This window comes from Alternaria infectoria (genome assembly GCF_024043175.1).
Source record: "Alternaria infectoria strain BMP 0036 chromosome Unknown scaffold_7, whole genome shotgun sequence".
Lineage (NCBI taxonomy): Eukaryota > Fungi > Ascomycota > Dothideomycetes > Pleosporales > Pleosporaceae > Alternaria > Alternaria infectoria.
Window position 1 is genome coordinate 1068822 of NW_026250696.1, and position 12797 is coordinate 1081618.

Genomic DNA, 12797 nt, shown 5'->3' on the forward strand with positions numbered 1-12797 from the left:
ACCTTCCTCGAGAAAGCCACAGCGGCCCCGCTGAAGCATAAAATACTCGACGCGGGATCGTGCATAAATCCCCACCAAACACAGTCACTCCCCGAACTCAACACCAAGAAATCAACTCACGGGAAAAAATGTCGGCTCAAGCGGTCACCACCATCGACATCCAAGGCAAACTGCCCAAGATTGCCTCTGGAAAAGTGCGCGATCTCTACGCCATTGACGATGACACACTACTATTCGTTGCGAGCGACCGTATATCAGCGTATGACGTGATCATGGAGAATGTAAGTCCAACTTCACCAAACTTCAATATTAATTGAAGTGTATTCAAGACCTCAGACTAACGAACCCCCAGGGCATCCCCGGAAAAGGCGCCCTCCTAACTGCCATGTCAATATACTGGTTCAACTACCTACCCACCAAAGTCCCCGGTCTAAAAACCCATTTCCTCTCTTCAGATCTGCCCCCCGCAATCCAGGACCAAACGTCGCTCAAGGACCGCAGCATGCAAGTCCGTCGTCTGCGCATCCTCCCCATCGAGTCCATAGTCCGCGGCTACATCACCGGATCAGGCTGGTCTGAATACACCAAATCGGGAACCGTTAACGGCATCAAACTCCCAACCGGACTCGTAGAAGGCCAGAAGCTACCAGAACCGCTCTGGACACCGAGCACCAAGGCGGAAGTAGGCGGCAAAGACGAGAACATCAGCCCTGAGAAAGCGCGAGACATGATTGGTGATGCGAAGATTGCGCAGCGTGTTGAGGAACTTTCACTTGCTATATACAGCGCTGCTGCAGACCGCGCAGAGGAAGTTGGTATCATCCTCGCGGACACGAAGTTTGAGTTTGGCGTTGATGAGATGGGTGAGGTGGTGCTTGTTGATGAGGTGTTGACGCCGGATAGCTCGCGCTTCTGGCCCAAAGAGTCGTGGGAGAAGAATCTGGGGAAGGCGCAGCCGAGTTATGACAAGCAGTTCTTGAGGGACTGGCTGACGGGTGAGGGGTTGAAGGGGAAGGAGGGTGTTGAAGTGCCGCAGGATATTGTTGAGAAGACGGCTGCGAAGTATAGGGAGGCTTGTGAGAAGCTCACGGGGAAGAGTGCATAGGATAGCTGTGGTTGAGGGTTGATTCGCGTGGAAGTGGTCGAGATGTAAAGAAATGGCGCGTTGATGCTACTTCCATGACACTCATGTGTCTATCACAGCAGCAATGGATGGTAGTTGAAGACCAGAACTCGTGAGCTATGATAAGTCGGATACCCGACGAAGCCTTGCATGCATATTTACTAGTCTCTCCGACCCTGTACAAGCCCCTCCCTTTCTTCCTCATCCTCATCATCAATATGCTTCCCCGGGTGCCGATACAGCACGTAATGCTGCAGCATGAAGATAATATCAAACACAATAGTGATGTTGCCCAGTCCAAACTTGACTGGATTACCAGTAACACCACTCCAATCATTCTCCAGCGCAGAATCAATGCACAACTGTGCGAGCGAAAGCCAGCCACCCGCAAAGTCTAGGAGCATAGGGTATATACTCCACCCCAGTGTCGACTTGCGCTTATAATTGACCCAGGCCTGGGGTATGTATTTGAGGAAGACGGTGAGGAGTTTGACGTAGCCGAGCGTGTAGATCTGCTTCGTATTAGTACAACCGCGTGAGGTTTGAAGAGGTAGACCCAAGATAACTCACAACATCAATCCACGCCCACCCCTCGGCATCGTATCCCCGTCCAGCCCCATTCATCTTGACCAACACCACCACAACCCCAATAGCAAGCACACATCCCCACCATACCCCCAGTATAACCCGACTAACCTTTTGCCTCTTACCAATCTCAAAGCCCCAAATCTTCTCAAAGAACTGACTATATATAATCACGCACATGACTGCTCCATGTGCCGCGAACAAGAAGTCGTTGAACCGCACCGTCGTCTCCGGCGCGTCAGGATGACGTGCCGCATATTGCGCTTTTATCGTCGGCGAGTAGAGGAAGCAGGCGGTGGAGATGGTGTAGCAGGTGAAGCCGAGGACGTTGAGGGTGGGGAAGTCGATGGCGAGGCCGAGCGTGGATTTGCGGAGGTAGTTCGATATGGGTTGCGGGTAGAAGGATAGGGACCTGTGTTGTGGGGTTGGTTAGTTGGGGCTGACAGGAGGAGGGATGGTAGGTGGGTGGTACTGACCACGACAGGAAGTAGGCCCAGCCCAGGACGCGCGATATGGCTCGCGCAAAGGCTTCAAGCTCGGGGGTCATCGTCATGCTGCTGGAAGGCGAGGGCTGCACATATGCGATAAGTATTGTCTGGCTTGCGCGCTCACTGTGGAACGATGGACGAAGCGGAGTTGGAGCAAGTGGAAGACAAAAGAACGTGTGCTATCATAGACAGCCAAAAAATAGAGACATGTTGCTGAGACAAGTACTCATGGTGAGCGCCTGATGCTGCGGCGTGTACTGCACATGTGCGATTGCGACAGTGGAGATGCGCGCATGCCCGCGGGATGGATGACAGGGGTCGGAATGGTTGCTTGCAACGCCGAAGTGCTTATTCGCCGTCGGGTTCATCGCAACCATGCCGACTGTGCATCGTGCCGGCTCTCAATTCAGCCGTATCATCGGAATTGCATACGTGCTATATTACAAAGAGTTCAGCATTGTTAGAGACGAGGTGATGTAGCTTCCTACTTTACAGCCTTAGCAACCCTCAAGGTATAACTTCAGTCCCTCTGCCTGTGCCTCGAAAGACTGCTGCAGACTCTCTCCAAGCGTATCCTTCAAGACTCCAGCAAACAACCCGTGAAACACTTCTATCGACTCATACAACACTGTACCATTGCCTATGTCGCTAAGCGCCTGCCAACGCGTCGAGCTAATAGCGAGTTCCCCCAAGTAATCCCATGCCAATCTTCCCAACTCGGGCTGCACATGAGTTATGCGCTCAGCGGACAACTGCGTGTTCAGGAGATTGTCGGGCGTGTCCTTGTTCACCGGCAGCGGAAGCGCAGGAATCTGCACTCGGAAGAAGAGGAAGTTGCCCTCGACCGGTCGCTGATCAGGCAGGGTGATGTTGCCCTTGGCTGAAGTAGTGAGCGCATAACGCACAAACGGGTTCCAGGCTGCGTAGTTGGCGAAGTCGGTGAGTACGTCCCAGGCGGCGGGGACGGTGCTCTTGATTTCTATGCGTGCGGTCGCGTTGAAGACGCCGGGTGCGACGGCTGGGAGGTTTGTGTATTCGGACTGGGCAAGAGCCGCAGGGAGGAGCGTCAAGGAGACGAGGTTGAGGAACTTGGACGCAAACATATTGGATGGATGGGTTTAGGGTTTTCAGCCTGGGAGTTGCATACTTTTGTACCGGAGCCTACCCGAGGTTTATTGCTACATTAGCCACATCGCTTAGGAGGTGATGCGAGTGTCTCCTGGGATAAATGTCGCCGGCTCCAAAAATGGTAATCTTCATAAGCTTCGGGACAAATCTCCCCTGGGCGGATTACTGGGCATGCAAACCAATAGTGTAATGCCTGTCATTGTGGATGGGACTGAATCCGACGGAGTCGAACGGACGCTGCCTATGTACTTGAGGCCCGGGCCTTGTACATCGCGGACACTAAGCTCACCGCTGGATACTGGCTATCATTGCAGTGAGGTTGGAGATGTGACCTTGGAAGCACGTGCAAGGCGCGGGACGTGTCGCGGCATGTGGGCCATGATATGCATGCGAAGGACGTCACTCCAGTCTCTCGGAATGCATCGCGGAACGCCGCATGTGGCTGCCCAACAACCTGCTCAGGCATCTACCGTGCTCGCTGCAGTCACTTGACATCACTAGCAGCGCGCAATCTGCGAATGACTAGAGTCGGCCAAAGAGGGGCTAGATAGCAGCGCAAAGGGCGGTGCCGGCGGCCGTGATGTGGTGGGCGAATGGAAGGCTGAGGGCGCGACATGCACCTGCATAAGCTATGAGCTGCCCCTCAGCACCGCGACCTGGCCAGCGACACAACTAACTGCACTTACGACGCCCTGCATACATATCTCAACACTTGGGAGCTTAGATAGAGCTCCAACTTGACTCACCTCTGCGCGCCCATCCAGACTTCTCTGCATAACGCGCTGAGGGGCCCCATATCTAGCGTGCCGCGTGAAGCTCCAGCCCCGCGGCTCAAACAACAGCCACAACGACCCTCCCGACGATACCGAGTGACAAGCAGAGATAGGCCCCGATAACGCGCCGAGTCAGGAACAAGGCACCAGTGTTGTTGTGTATAAGTGTCTTGCTGTGCAAGCACGCGCCCGCCACCTCCACGAGTCCTGGTCACGGAGGCGCATGACGCAACGCCCGTTTAGCATTCATCCCAAGTCACCCGCCGCCGTCCTCATCCGTCGCTACCCCCACAACCTCTCTCGCGCCCACGACACCTACCACTTCCTCACGACTGAGCTAGCGCTCCAACAGACCCTTCCACACGCTCCTCCGCAGGTTATATGAGCTCATCGCCCGACAACGCCGCCGAGCATACGACGCCCGTCTCCAACCTCACCTACTTGCACAAGCAGCAGCGCAAGGGCACCAAGGTACAGGACACACCACAAGCACGCGGCCGCAACACGTCGAGAAATGAGTTGGGAAGAAGAAATAAAGCGGCCGGCAAGGTTACGCGCATATACCCGAGAGAGATGTACGTGAAGCAGCACCACCCTTCCCTACATGGAAGGGGCGATGGTGACTCTTGTTCGTACTCAAACGCGACTGACTGTCACAGAACCAAGTCACCTTCGTCAGCCAAACGTCTGTCATCCACGTCTCCACCCACAAACTACCATGCCACTACGTCTCCATTACTATCGGCGATCGGTGCCACTCGAAACACGGCCGCACAATACACCAACGAGTGGGCCAAGTCAGTTCCCTTCTTTCCAAACTCCGGCTCCCCGGGTAATGGGGGCATCGCTATAGCCAGCTCTCCGCCTACCTTTCATAACTCGCCTGGTGCACGAGACGGGCTGTACGCACCACAGGCCATGTCAAACTCACCTCCAGGTGCACGACCCCTGAGCCACCCCAACCAATACACCAACTTTGGTGGACGCGTACAGAACTCGCCTGGAAGAGACCGTAGAGCATCTGTGTACTCTCAACAAGGCGTTCGCCCGCCCTCACAGCAGTTCATGCCGAACCCGCCTCTGCCGCATCAACCTCAAGCACACTACTATGGCTTGCCAAACATCGACTTCGGCCTCAACAACGGCCAGTCCGATGGCATCCAGCCAGGGGAAGGAGGCTACTTCTGTGGTTTCGACACTCTATCCATGGCAGGAGACGAGGCAGCTCGAACTACAGAGAACGTGCTGCTTGTTGGGTCGCAAGGTGGGCTCGATGTCTTCCGGGTTGAAAAGAGCAAGATGGACATTGTAGGTCGACTAGAAGGACTTCGGGGCGCTGTAATAGGCGCCAAGATCTTGCCTTGGATCTCGCGGCACGATCCCTTAGCTGCTTCCCGTCCACTGATCGCGCTTATCCTCCACGGTCCGGTCGTGAAAGACAGCAGAAGCTCTAGTGGAAGCGGTGCATCCTCTGTGGCTGACGATTCGGCGTCTGAGTCACCTAGTAGGCCGTCCTCACGACATGGAAATCAAGAGGGGCAAATCAGTGGTTACCAAACTACGGTCGAAGTTTACTCACTGAAGGAGAGGCGGAGAATGGCTGTCCTGTATCGCACTCCCCTGATACCTCTCACGAGCCCAATCGATAGCCCCATGTTTCAGCCTCCACCTCCAGTAGGCGACTTCGTCATTGATGCGAGGGGGAAGTTTGTTGTTGTGGCGTCTGGTGCAAGTGGAGAAGTCTTCGTATTCGCGCCTTACCACGAAGGTCACTCTGAGTATGCAGAGCGATTCCGCTGCATCGGTAAACTGTGGACATCCGTTCAGAATCGGGAACGAGCCATACATTCAGGCGGTTCCAGTGCCGTTGACGGCAGCCATGACGAGATTCCTCCTGAGAAGTATGGCTTGCCTGTGTTTTCGCTCTCCGATCGTTGGCTCGCCGTCACCCCACCAGCGTCAAGCGCGCTCTACCCTGTCAACGGTATAGCCCTGACTTCACCTTACTACGAGCGCGCTCCGGGCCTTGGGCACCACAGCGTACCGCCTCAGCCATCTCCCAACTGCGCTGTCGATGTGCCCAACGAAGCAGGCTTGATCGATAGACTTACCAGGGAGGGAACACAAGTTGCAATCAAGGGTGCACGTTGGGCCACTGAGAAGGGAATGCAGGCTTTCAAGAGCTACATGAACAAGGGCCAGCAAGGAGCTAACGTGCCATATGGTCAAGATCCCATGCAGCATTACTTTCCACCGACCCATGGCCACAACCAGACTCAGCCAAGACAAGAGGCATCTGTGATCTCCGTCTATGATCTGCAGAGACTGGCAGACGCAGAGGAAACGAGGAATAAGAACGCACTTCATCCGGTCGCCACTATACCCGCGGCTCTCGGTTGCAGCTTCATGTCATTCGCCCCCAGCGGTCTTATGCTCATGACTGTGAGCAAGAAGGGCGACTATCAAGATGTTTGGGACCTGAAGCGCATGAACTTCCGAAGAGCACGTAAGACGTTAAGGGAACAGCCAACAGGACCTTACGTACGACAAGTCGCTCGCTTCACCAGAATGACTGTTGCGAACGTCATCGATGTTGTTTGGTCTGCCCCTCGAGTCGACAAACTGGCTGTCATCACGGACAAGGGAACAGTGCACATGTTCCCGATGCCTGCGTCGGCCTTCCAATGGCCACCAGCTCGGCGCATTCGTCCAGCTGCACCAGCCCCACCAAAGGATGTCGCGTCCCCCACAGGTCCCGCTGGTGTGATGAACTCAGCAATGCAAGCTGTCAATAGCGCTAGGCCTTGGTTTGATGCTGTTCGCGCTAAGAACAGCGTCGGCGGAACTCGATTCAGTCTCAGTGGCTTGGGTGTAACCCCTGCCGCTGGCGCAAAATCTGGCAAAGCCGTCGCTGCCAATGTAGGCAAGTCAATCAACAACATCCGGCATGCCGGCGACAACAAAATGACACTTCCGTCATCGCCTAGCGGTATCAAGCCTTACAGCGTACGCTGGCTTTCTGGTAGAGGTCGTGGTTCGATCGCACTAGCGTCCGGTGGTGTACTTCAGATCTGGAGGGTGCAGATGAGAGCTGCGACAGGCAAGGGGAAATCATCGCATACTGCATCCATAACCAAGAAGAAGACAGTGGAGTTCGGACTTGCTCCCATCTCGGATACCGCACTACCACCCTCTGTCACGGAGCAACTGTTCCCGCAACCTGGTGATCTCGAGCCAACACTTGACTGCTACGGTGACTGGCTTCCTCGCGCTTTGCCTTCTCGCAAGCCTACCGTGCCATCTCTCGCACCACTCAGCTTCTCCGAGATTGAGACGAACCCTCCTTACCAGCCCTTCTACACCGACAAACGTGTCACGCGTTTTGTCTACTCCAGACAAGCACCCGAGGTTCAAGAGAGTAGCAGCGAATACCAGCCCTCGTTACCGGCACTTATCTCCGATCTCCATCACGAAGATAGCTCGCCATGGCTCTTTGGTGAGACCGTAGAGGGAACACGTATCTCCACGCCAATCACTCAGGCGTATGACTCTGGAGAGGATGACATCACGGGCGTTGCCGCCAGGATCGAGAACAAGCTTGTTCTTCGAGACGGCGAAGAGGAGGTAGAGCAGGTTGTCGTCACCACACGACGTCGGCGCGTGAAGAAGGAGGGTATCGACGGCGACGAGGAGGGTTTCTTCGAGGACGATTGCGAGGTGTTGGATTTCGCAGAGGATAGGGTGTGAGCGTGTACATTCGCTCTACCTCTCTTCCATTCAACATGTCCTTCCATACACCACCCCTACATTCGCTACCACATTTGCATCAGATCGGGCGTTGTCATCTTGGGTAAGGCGTAGCAATAGGCGCCGGCGTTTCTTCTTTTTGGGTCAGGAGGAATTCGCATCATTAGGATACCACGCAGCCGACAGCGGCCCTCGGCTTGCAACATCAATACACAACTTAGATAGCCAATAGATGGACTGGGAATTTCAACTACGCTCTATTTTGCGCGACCAGGAAAGCTTAATTGGTGTGCTTACAGTCTAACCTTGCTTCGTACATGACCGTCTTTACTCCATGATCGTGTCTTTAACTCCGTTTATCCCCGTCCGCCGACTATCTCCACCGTGCTGGATGGTCGGCAGCGGATGGTCGGGGGAAATACTAGGTTTTCATTAGAGTATCAGAGGTGTTCATTGGATGCATGTGCGTTTGATTTGCGTGGCTTTTGCACTACGTAGACGTGTTGTTACTGTCCGGTCAAGGGGAATGCATGCCTACGGTCCTCCAGCCGCGTACTACAGCAGAATGTGCAAGTGCTTTATTGCACTATCAGGTCCGTAGCTTCACGTAGTGAGTGGCGATCGGACTGGATCGTGAGCCTAAGCACACTGCTACCCGTGGTGGTGGAGTTGAAGGTTCGGCGCGAAGACGGAAGGCAGGACTTAGAGGCCTAGGATAGTAAATATAAAGAGAAGGCCACAGCCGCCAACAAGACAATGCCAAGCTCACTTCAGCACGAACAAAAATATCAGTTCCTCTTGAGATTTCTTTAACGGAACGAAGAAACATCAACATGTCTTCCACCGATCAAACCATCGTTCTCATCACCGGCGGTACGCAGCGTTTCCCTACTCCCTACTCGCTACTCCATACGCTCCTCCCACCTCTCCCCCCCTATCCGCCCCTCCCCATATCCCTCTTTCAAACCTTTACTAACACACTATCCCAGCAAACGGCGGCATCGGTTTCTCCCTCGCCACCCAACTCCTCGAAAACGCCAAATACCTCGTCCTCCTCGGCAGTCGCTCCGCCGAAAAGGGTGAAGCTGCCGTTCTGCAAATCCAGGAGAAAGGATTGCCTGGAAAAGTGGAGTTGTTGCAGATTGATGTGAGCGACGAGCATAGTATCCAGAAAGCGAAGGATGTGGTGGAGGGGAAGTATGGTCGGTACGTTTACACCCTCCTATTCCTTGTCCATCTCCATCTCAACAACACATCCACTCACTGACCTCTCCACCAGCATCGACGCCCTCGTAAACAACGCCGCGATAACCGGCGAAGCACCCGCCTCCGCCTCTCTCGCCACGCGCATGACATCCGCGTTCCTAACCAACGCCACGGGCCCAGCCGTCATTGTAGAAACGTTCGCTCCTCTCCTCGCGAAAAGCGCGGAGATGGGCAAGACGCCGCGGATCCTCAATGTGTCGAGTGGAGCCGGGAGTATTGGGCTCAGGAGTGATAGGACGAATCCGCATCAGGCTATGAAGAACGTATGGCCCCCGCTCTTTCAATCGGCTGTTTTGGTAAGATTGGTGTTGGTGGGGTTGGTTTGGGTATTTGGTGAGACTTTTGCTGATGTGAGAGATAGTTGCCATACCGCAGTTCCAAAGCGGCGCTGAATATGCTTACTGCGTGTCAGGACTATGAGTATGGACCCCAGGGGTGGAAGGTGTTTTGCTTCTGTCCGGGGTTCACGGAGAGTAACTTGGGGCCTAGGGTACGTTTTCTTACTCCCACTTCCACTTGTTGTTGCGCGTGGGGCTAAACGACGTTTGCTGACATGTGAGATAGAACAAACCGGAGCATGGGGCTAAGCCTACCAGTGAGGGCGCGAAGCCCATGGTTGCTATCTTGGAAGGCGAGAGGGATGAGGAGTGTGGGGGGTTCTTGAAGGCTGAGGGGGGTTGGCCTTGGTAGATGGGTGACCGTGGTCTTGGGATAGGCAGTCTGCACGTGGTTTGGGAGATAACGAGTAGTGTGAGAAAGTGAAAGGGGTATCTGCATTTGTTCCTTCATATCTTCGTTCCACCACTTATCCTTACACACGTCGCCTTTTGCCTACATCCATCCGCCCACCTCATTGCCGCAAGAACATCTTGTAGCTTGAGCTATCTGTGACCTCTTTGTACGGGTATCCAATATCCTTCAAGAAACTGGCTAATTTGCTGCTGTCCTCCTCCTTGCACTGTATACCTGCCAAGATCTTCGCGACGTCACCGCCGTAGTTTCTGTAGTGGAAAAGACTGATGTTCATTCCCGGTTGCAGTGTGTTCAGGAACTTGTACAGGGCGCCACCTCGCTCGGGGAATTCGAACATATACATATGCTCATCTGCGGCGTTGCTGCGCCCTCCAACTAAGTAGCGGATATGTGACTTTACGAGCTCGTCTTGAGAGAGGTCATCGGCAGTCATGCCTTCAGCGGCGAGACGTTCGATGAGGTCGGGTAGATCGCGGGCCCTTGTCGCCGCCTTGAGTTCGACACCAACGAGGATCTGAGCTGACTCAGGGCCACAGTAGCGGTAGCTGAACTCTGTAACTGCCATGGGGTGGATGACGGAAACGAGCTTGGCAAATGAACCAGGTTGTTCGGGAATGGTGACGGAGAGGATGGCTTCTTTGTTCTCACCGATGGCAGCGCGCTCGGCGACGAAGCGGAGACGGTCGAAGTTCATGTTTGCGCCGCTGGCAATGGCGACCAGACCACGGTTGCGATCTGGTGACGGGTTGCGGCTCACCCACTTCTTCAGACCCGCAAGGGCGAGCGCGCCTGCGGGCTCCACGATGGAGCGTGTATCTTCGAACATGTCTTTGATGGCTGCACATGTCTCGTCGGTAGTGACCTGGACGACCTCATCCACGACCTCTTGACATATCCTGAATGTCTCCTCTCCCACTGTCTTGACCGCAGCTCCGTCAGCAAAGAGTCCGACGTCCTTTAAGAAGACGCGCTTTCCGGCTTTGAGCGATTCGACCATGGCGTTTGCGTCGTACTGCTCCACTCCTATGATCTTGACGTGCGGTGCTATCCGCTTGATGTATACACCAGTTCCGGCGATAAGACCACCGCCACCCACACAGCAGAAGACGGCCTTGAGGTCCTGCAGGTTCGTCTGTCGCAGCAATTCCATGCCGACTGTACCCTGGCCTGCAATGACATACGGGTCGTCGAATGGCGGGATAGACACCAGCCCATGCAGCTTCTCCAATCGCGCAGCCTCGGCCTTTGCAGCGTCGAAGTCAGCTCCATGCAAGATGACTGAGCCGCCTAGCCGTGAGACGTTCTTGTGCTTGATATCGGGCGTTCCTGAGGGCATGACGATGGTTGCGGGAATCTTGAGCTTGCGCGCTGAGTAGGCCACACCCTGGGCATGATTTCCGGCGCTGCACGCGACGACGCCTCTCCACCTGTCCTTGGGGTCCAAATGTGCCATCTTGTTGTATGCGCCGCGCAGCTTGAAGCTGAAAACGGGCTGGAGGTCCTCGCGCTTGAGCAGAACATTGCATTCTAGCCTGTTGCTGAGATTGGTTGCGTGGGTGAGGGGCGTTTCCTGCACGACTTCGTAGACGCGCGAGGTCAGGATGAGGCGGAGGTAGTCGGGGTAGCCGTTTGGCAGGAGGAAGGCGTCGGGTATGACATCGTTGGTTCGCGAAGACGTGGATTCCGAGGGCGGACTCGGGTTCGCGCTGTACTCGGTCAGGGCGAGGCCGTTCTTGGGTGTGCGGGGCGAGACAAGGCCATTGGGACCGTTGTCGGGCGTCGTCGGCCGTGAGTAGTCGGGGACCGTCGTCATTGTGGTGTTGTGCCAGAAGTGCAGCTTGTTGAGCGTGTCTTTGTATTTTTTGGGCGAGTCATCGGAGGCTCGGTCGGCCTGCATCGGAGGCAGGGGTGTGTCTAGCGTCATGGGGAGCTATGGTGGGGTAGATAGCCTCCAACCTCAAAACTTCATCTCATCTCGCATCGGATGACGAAGCCTCCGACATGTCGCGCCCAACTTCTCCTTTTGAACTTCTTCCTGTGCTTCCTACGCGTTTTTCTCGTGTCGTATGCTTCCGCCGTCGTCTGCATCTACTAGTTTCGTTTGTCGCCATGTTTGCTCTCGATACCTCCTGACGGTCTCCGCGTCATCCTCTTCTAGTATCTGGCGTCGAAAAGACACGCCGCGGACTCCAGGCTCCACTGGCGCACACAGTGGCTAGCATCTATACGGCCCCCGTATCCTTCACGGCCTCGCGCTGATGCTCCAATGCGCGCGCAGGGTGACGGCGTAGTTCCCGAGGGAGGCTGCAGTAGTCGGCTTGTTGTGGTGGTTCTGAACGACTAGGCTGTCCTCTTCCAGCTCCGTTCTGCATATACGGGTGCGTTGGCAACCTGTACGACGACTTGCAGGAGAAGAAACGGAGAACGTTGCGGACGAGCCCACGCGAGCGGCTAGGAATTCCCTCATTTCCGTCGTTTGAGCTTGTTGTCGATGCCATTGGAATGTAGGGCGAGGTGGTTTGCCTGTGGTGGTTGAATCGTAACCGGTGGTCACGGTGGCGGTCGATCGTTAGTGCGGAAAGGGCTGAAGCTTTGCCCGTGGCTCGATCTGAAGTTCACAGTGTCACGACCCACAGCAACTCAGTTCTTGTTCAACTCAACTCAATGTTCCGGATCCTTCTATACTGACAGAGCAGACTGAGCCAGGCCATCTAAAGCTGGAGGACCGCATCTATGTCCGCCCTGTCTGCACACCTCGATTGGCAGGATAGGCTGGCCGCCTTCTGTACGCTCGAGCGGAGAAGGCTTTGCCAGCTACTAACGAGAACAGGATCTCCAGTACTCTTGTAGTGAGCTTGCTGTCGCGCCTCTTAATGCTCTCCAGGTACTCGAATCGTTGACGCGTTGTTCGCGGGCTTGACTTCGAAAATAAGG

General features: G+C 55.0%; 5 protein-coding genes across 5 annotated transcripts; 3 read left to right on the forward strand and 2 right to left on the reverse strand.

Annotated features, from left to right (window-relative positions):
* Positions 1 to 128: 128 nt before the first annotated feature.
* On the forward strand, positions 129 to 1105 carry J4E92_005227 (uncharacterized protein; the record flags this gene model as incomplete). The annotated part of the gene is made up of 2 exons (XM_051496610.1): positions 129 to 281; positions 353 to 1105. The coding sequence occupies 2 exons, from the start codon at positions 129 to 131 to the stop codon at positions 1103 to 1105; spliced, it is 906 nt and encodes a 301-aa protein (XP_051353330.1).
* Positions 1106 to 1284: 179 nt separating this feature from the next.
* Positions 1285 to 3299, reverse strand: J4E92_005228 (uncharacterized protein; the record flags this gene model as incomplete). The annotated part of the gene is made up of 3 exons (XM_051496611.1): positions 1285 to 1635; positions 1694 to 2120; positions 2716 to 3299. The coding sequence occupies 3 exons, from the start codon at positions 3297 to 3299 to the stop codon at positions 1285 to 1287; spliced, it is 1362 nt and encodes a 453-aa protein (XP_051353331.1).
* A 1179-nt stretch (positions 3300 to 4478) lies between these two features.
* Positions 4479 to 7844, forward strand: J4E92_005229 (uncharacterized protein; the record flags this gene model as incomplete). The annotated part of the gene is made up of 1 exon (XM_051496612.1): positions 4479 to 7844. The coding sequence occupies one exon, from the start codon at positions 4479 to 4481 to the stop codon at positions 7842 to 7844; it is 3366 nt and encodes a 1121-aa protein (XP_051353332.1).
* Positions 7845 to 8677: 833 nt separating this feature from the next.
* On the forward strand, positions 8678 to 9697 carry J4E92_005230 (uncharacterized protein; the record flags this gene model as incomplete). Its single annotated transcript, XM_051496613.1, has 4 exons — positions 8678 to 8717; positions 8834 to 9050; positions 9124 to 9311; positions 9675 to 9697. The coding sequence occupies 4 exons, from the start codon at positions 8678 to 8680 to the stop codon at positions 9695 to 9697; spliced, it is 468 nt and encodes a 155-aa protein (XP_051353333.1).
* Positions 9698 to 9960: 263 nt separating this feature from the next.
* Positions 9961 to 11787, reverse strand: J4E92_005231 (uncharacterized protein; the record flags this gene model as incomplete). The annotated part of the gene is made up of 1 exon (XM_051496614.1): positions 9961 to 11787. One exon carries the CDS (start codon positions 11785 to 11787, stop codon positions 9961 to 9963), a length of 1827 nt encoding a protein of 608 aa, XP_051353334.1.
* Between the last annotated feature and the right edge of the window lie 1010 nt (positions 11788 to 12797).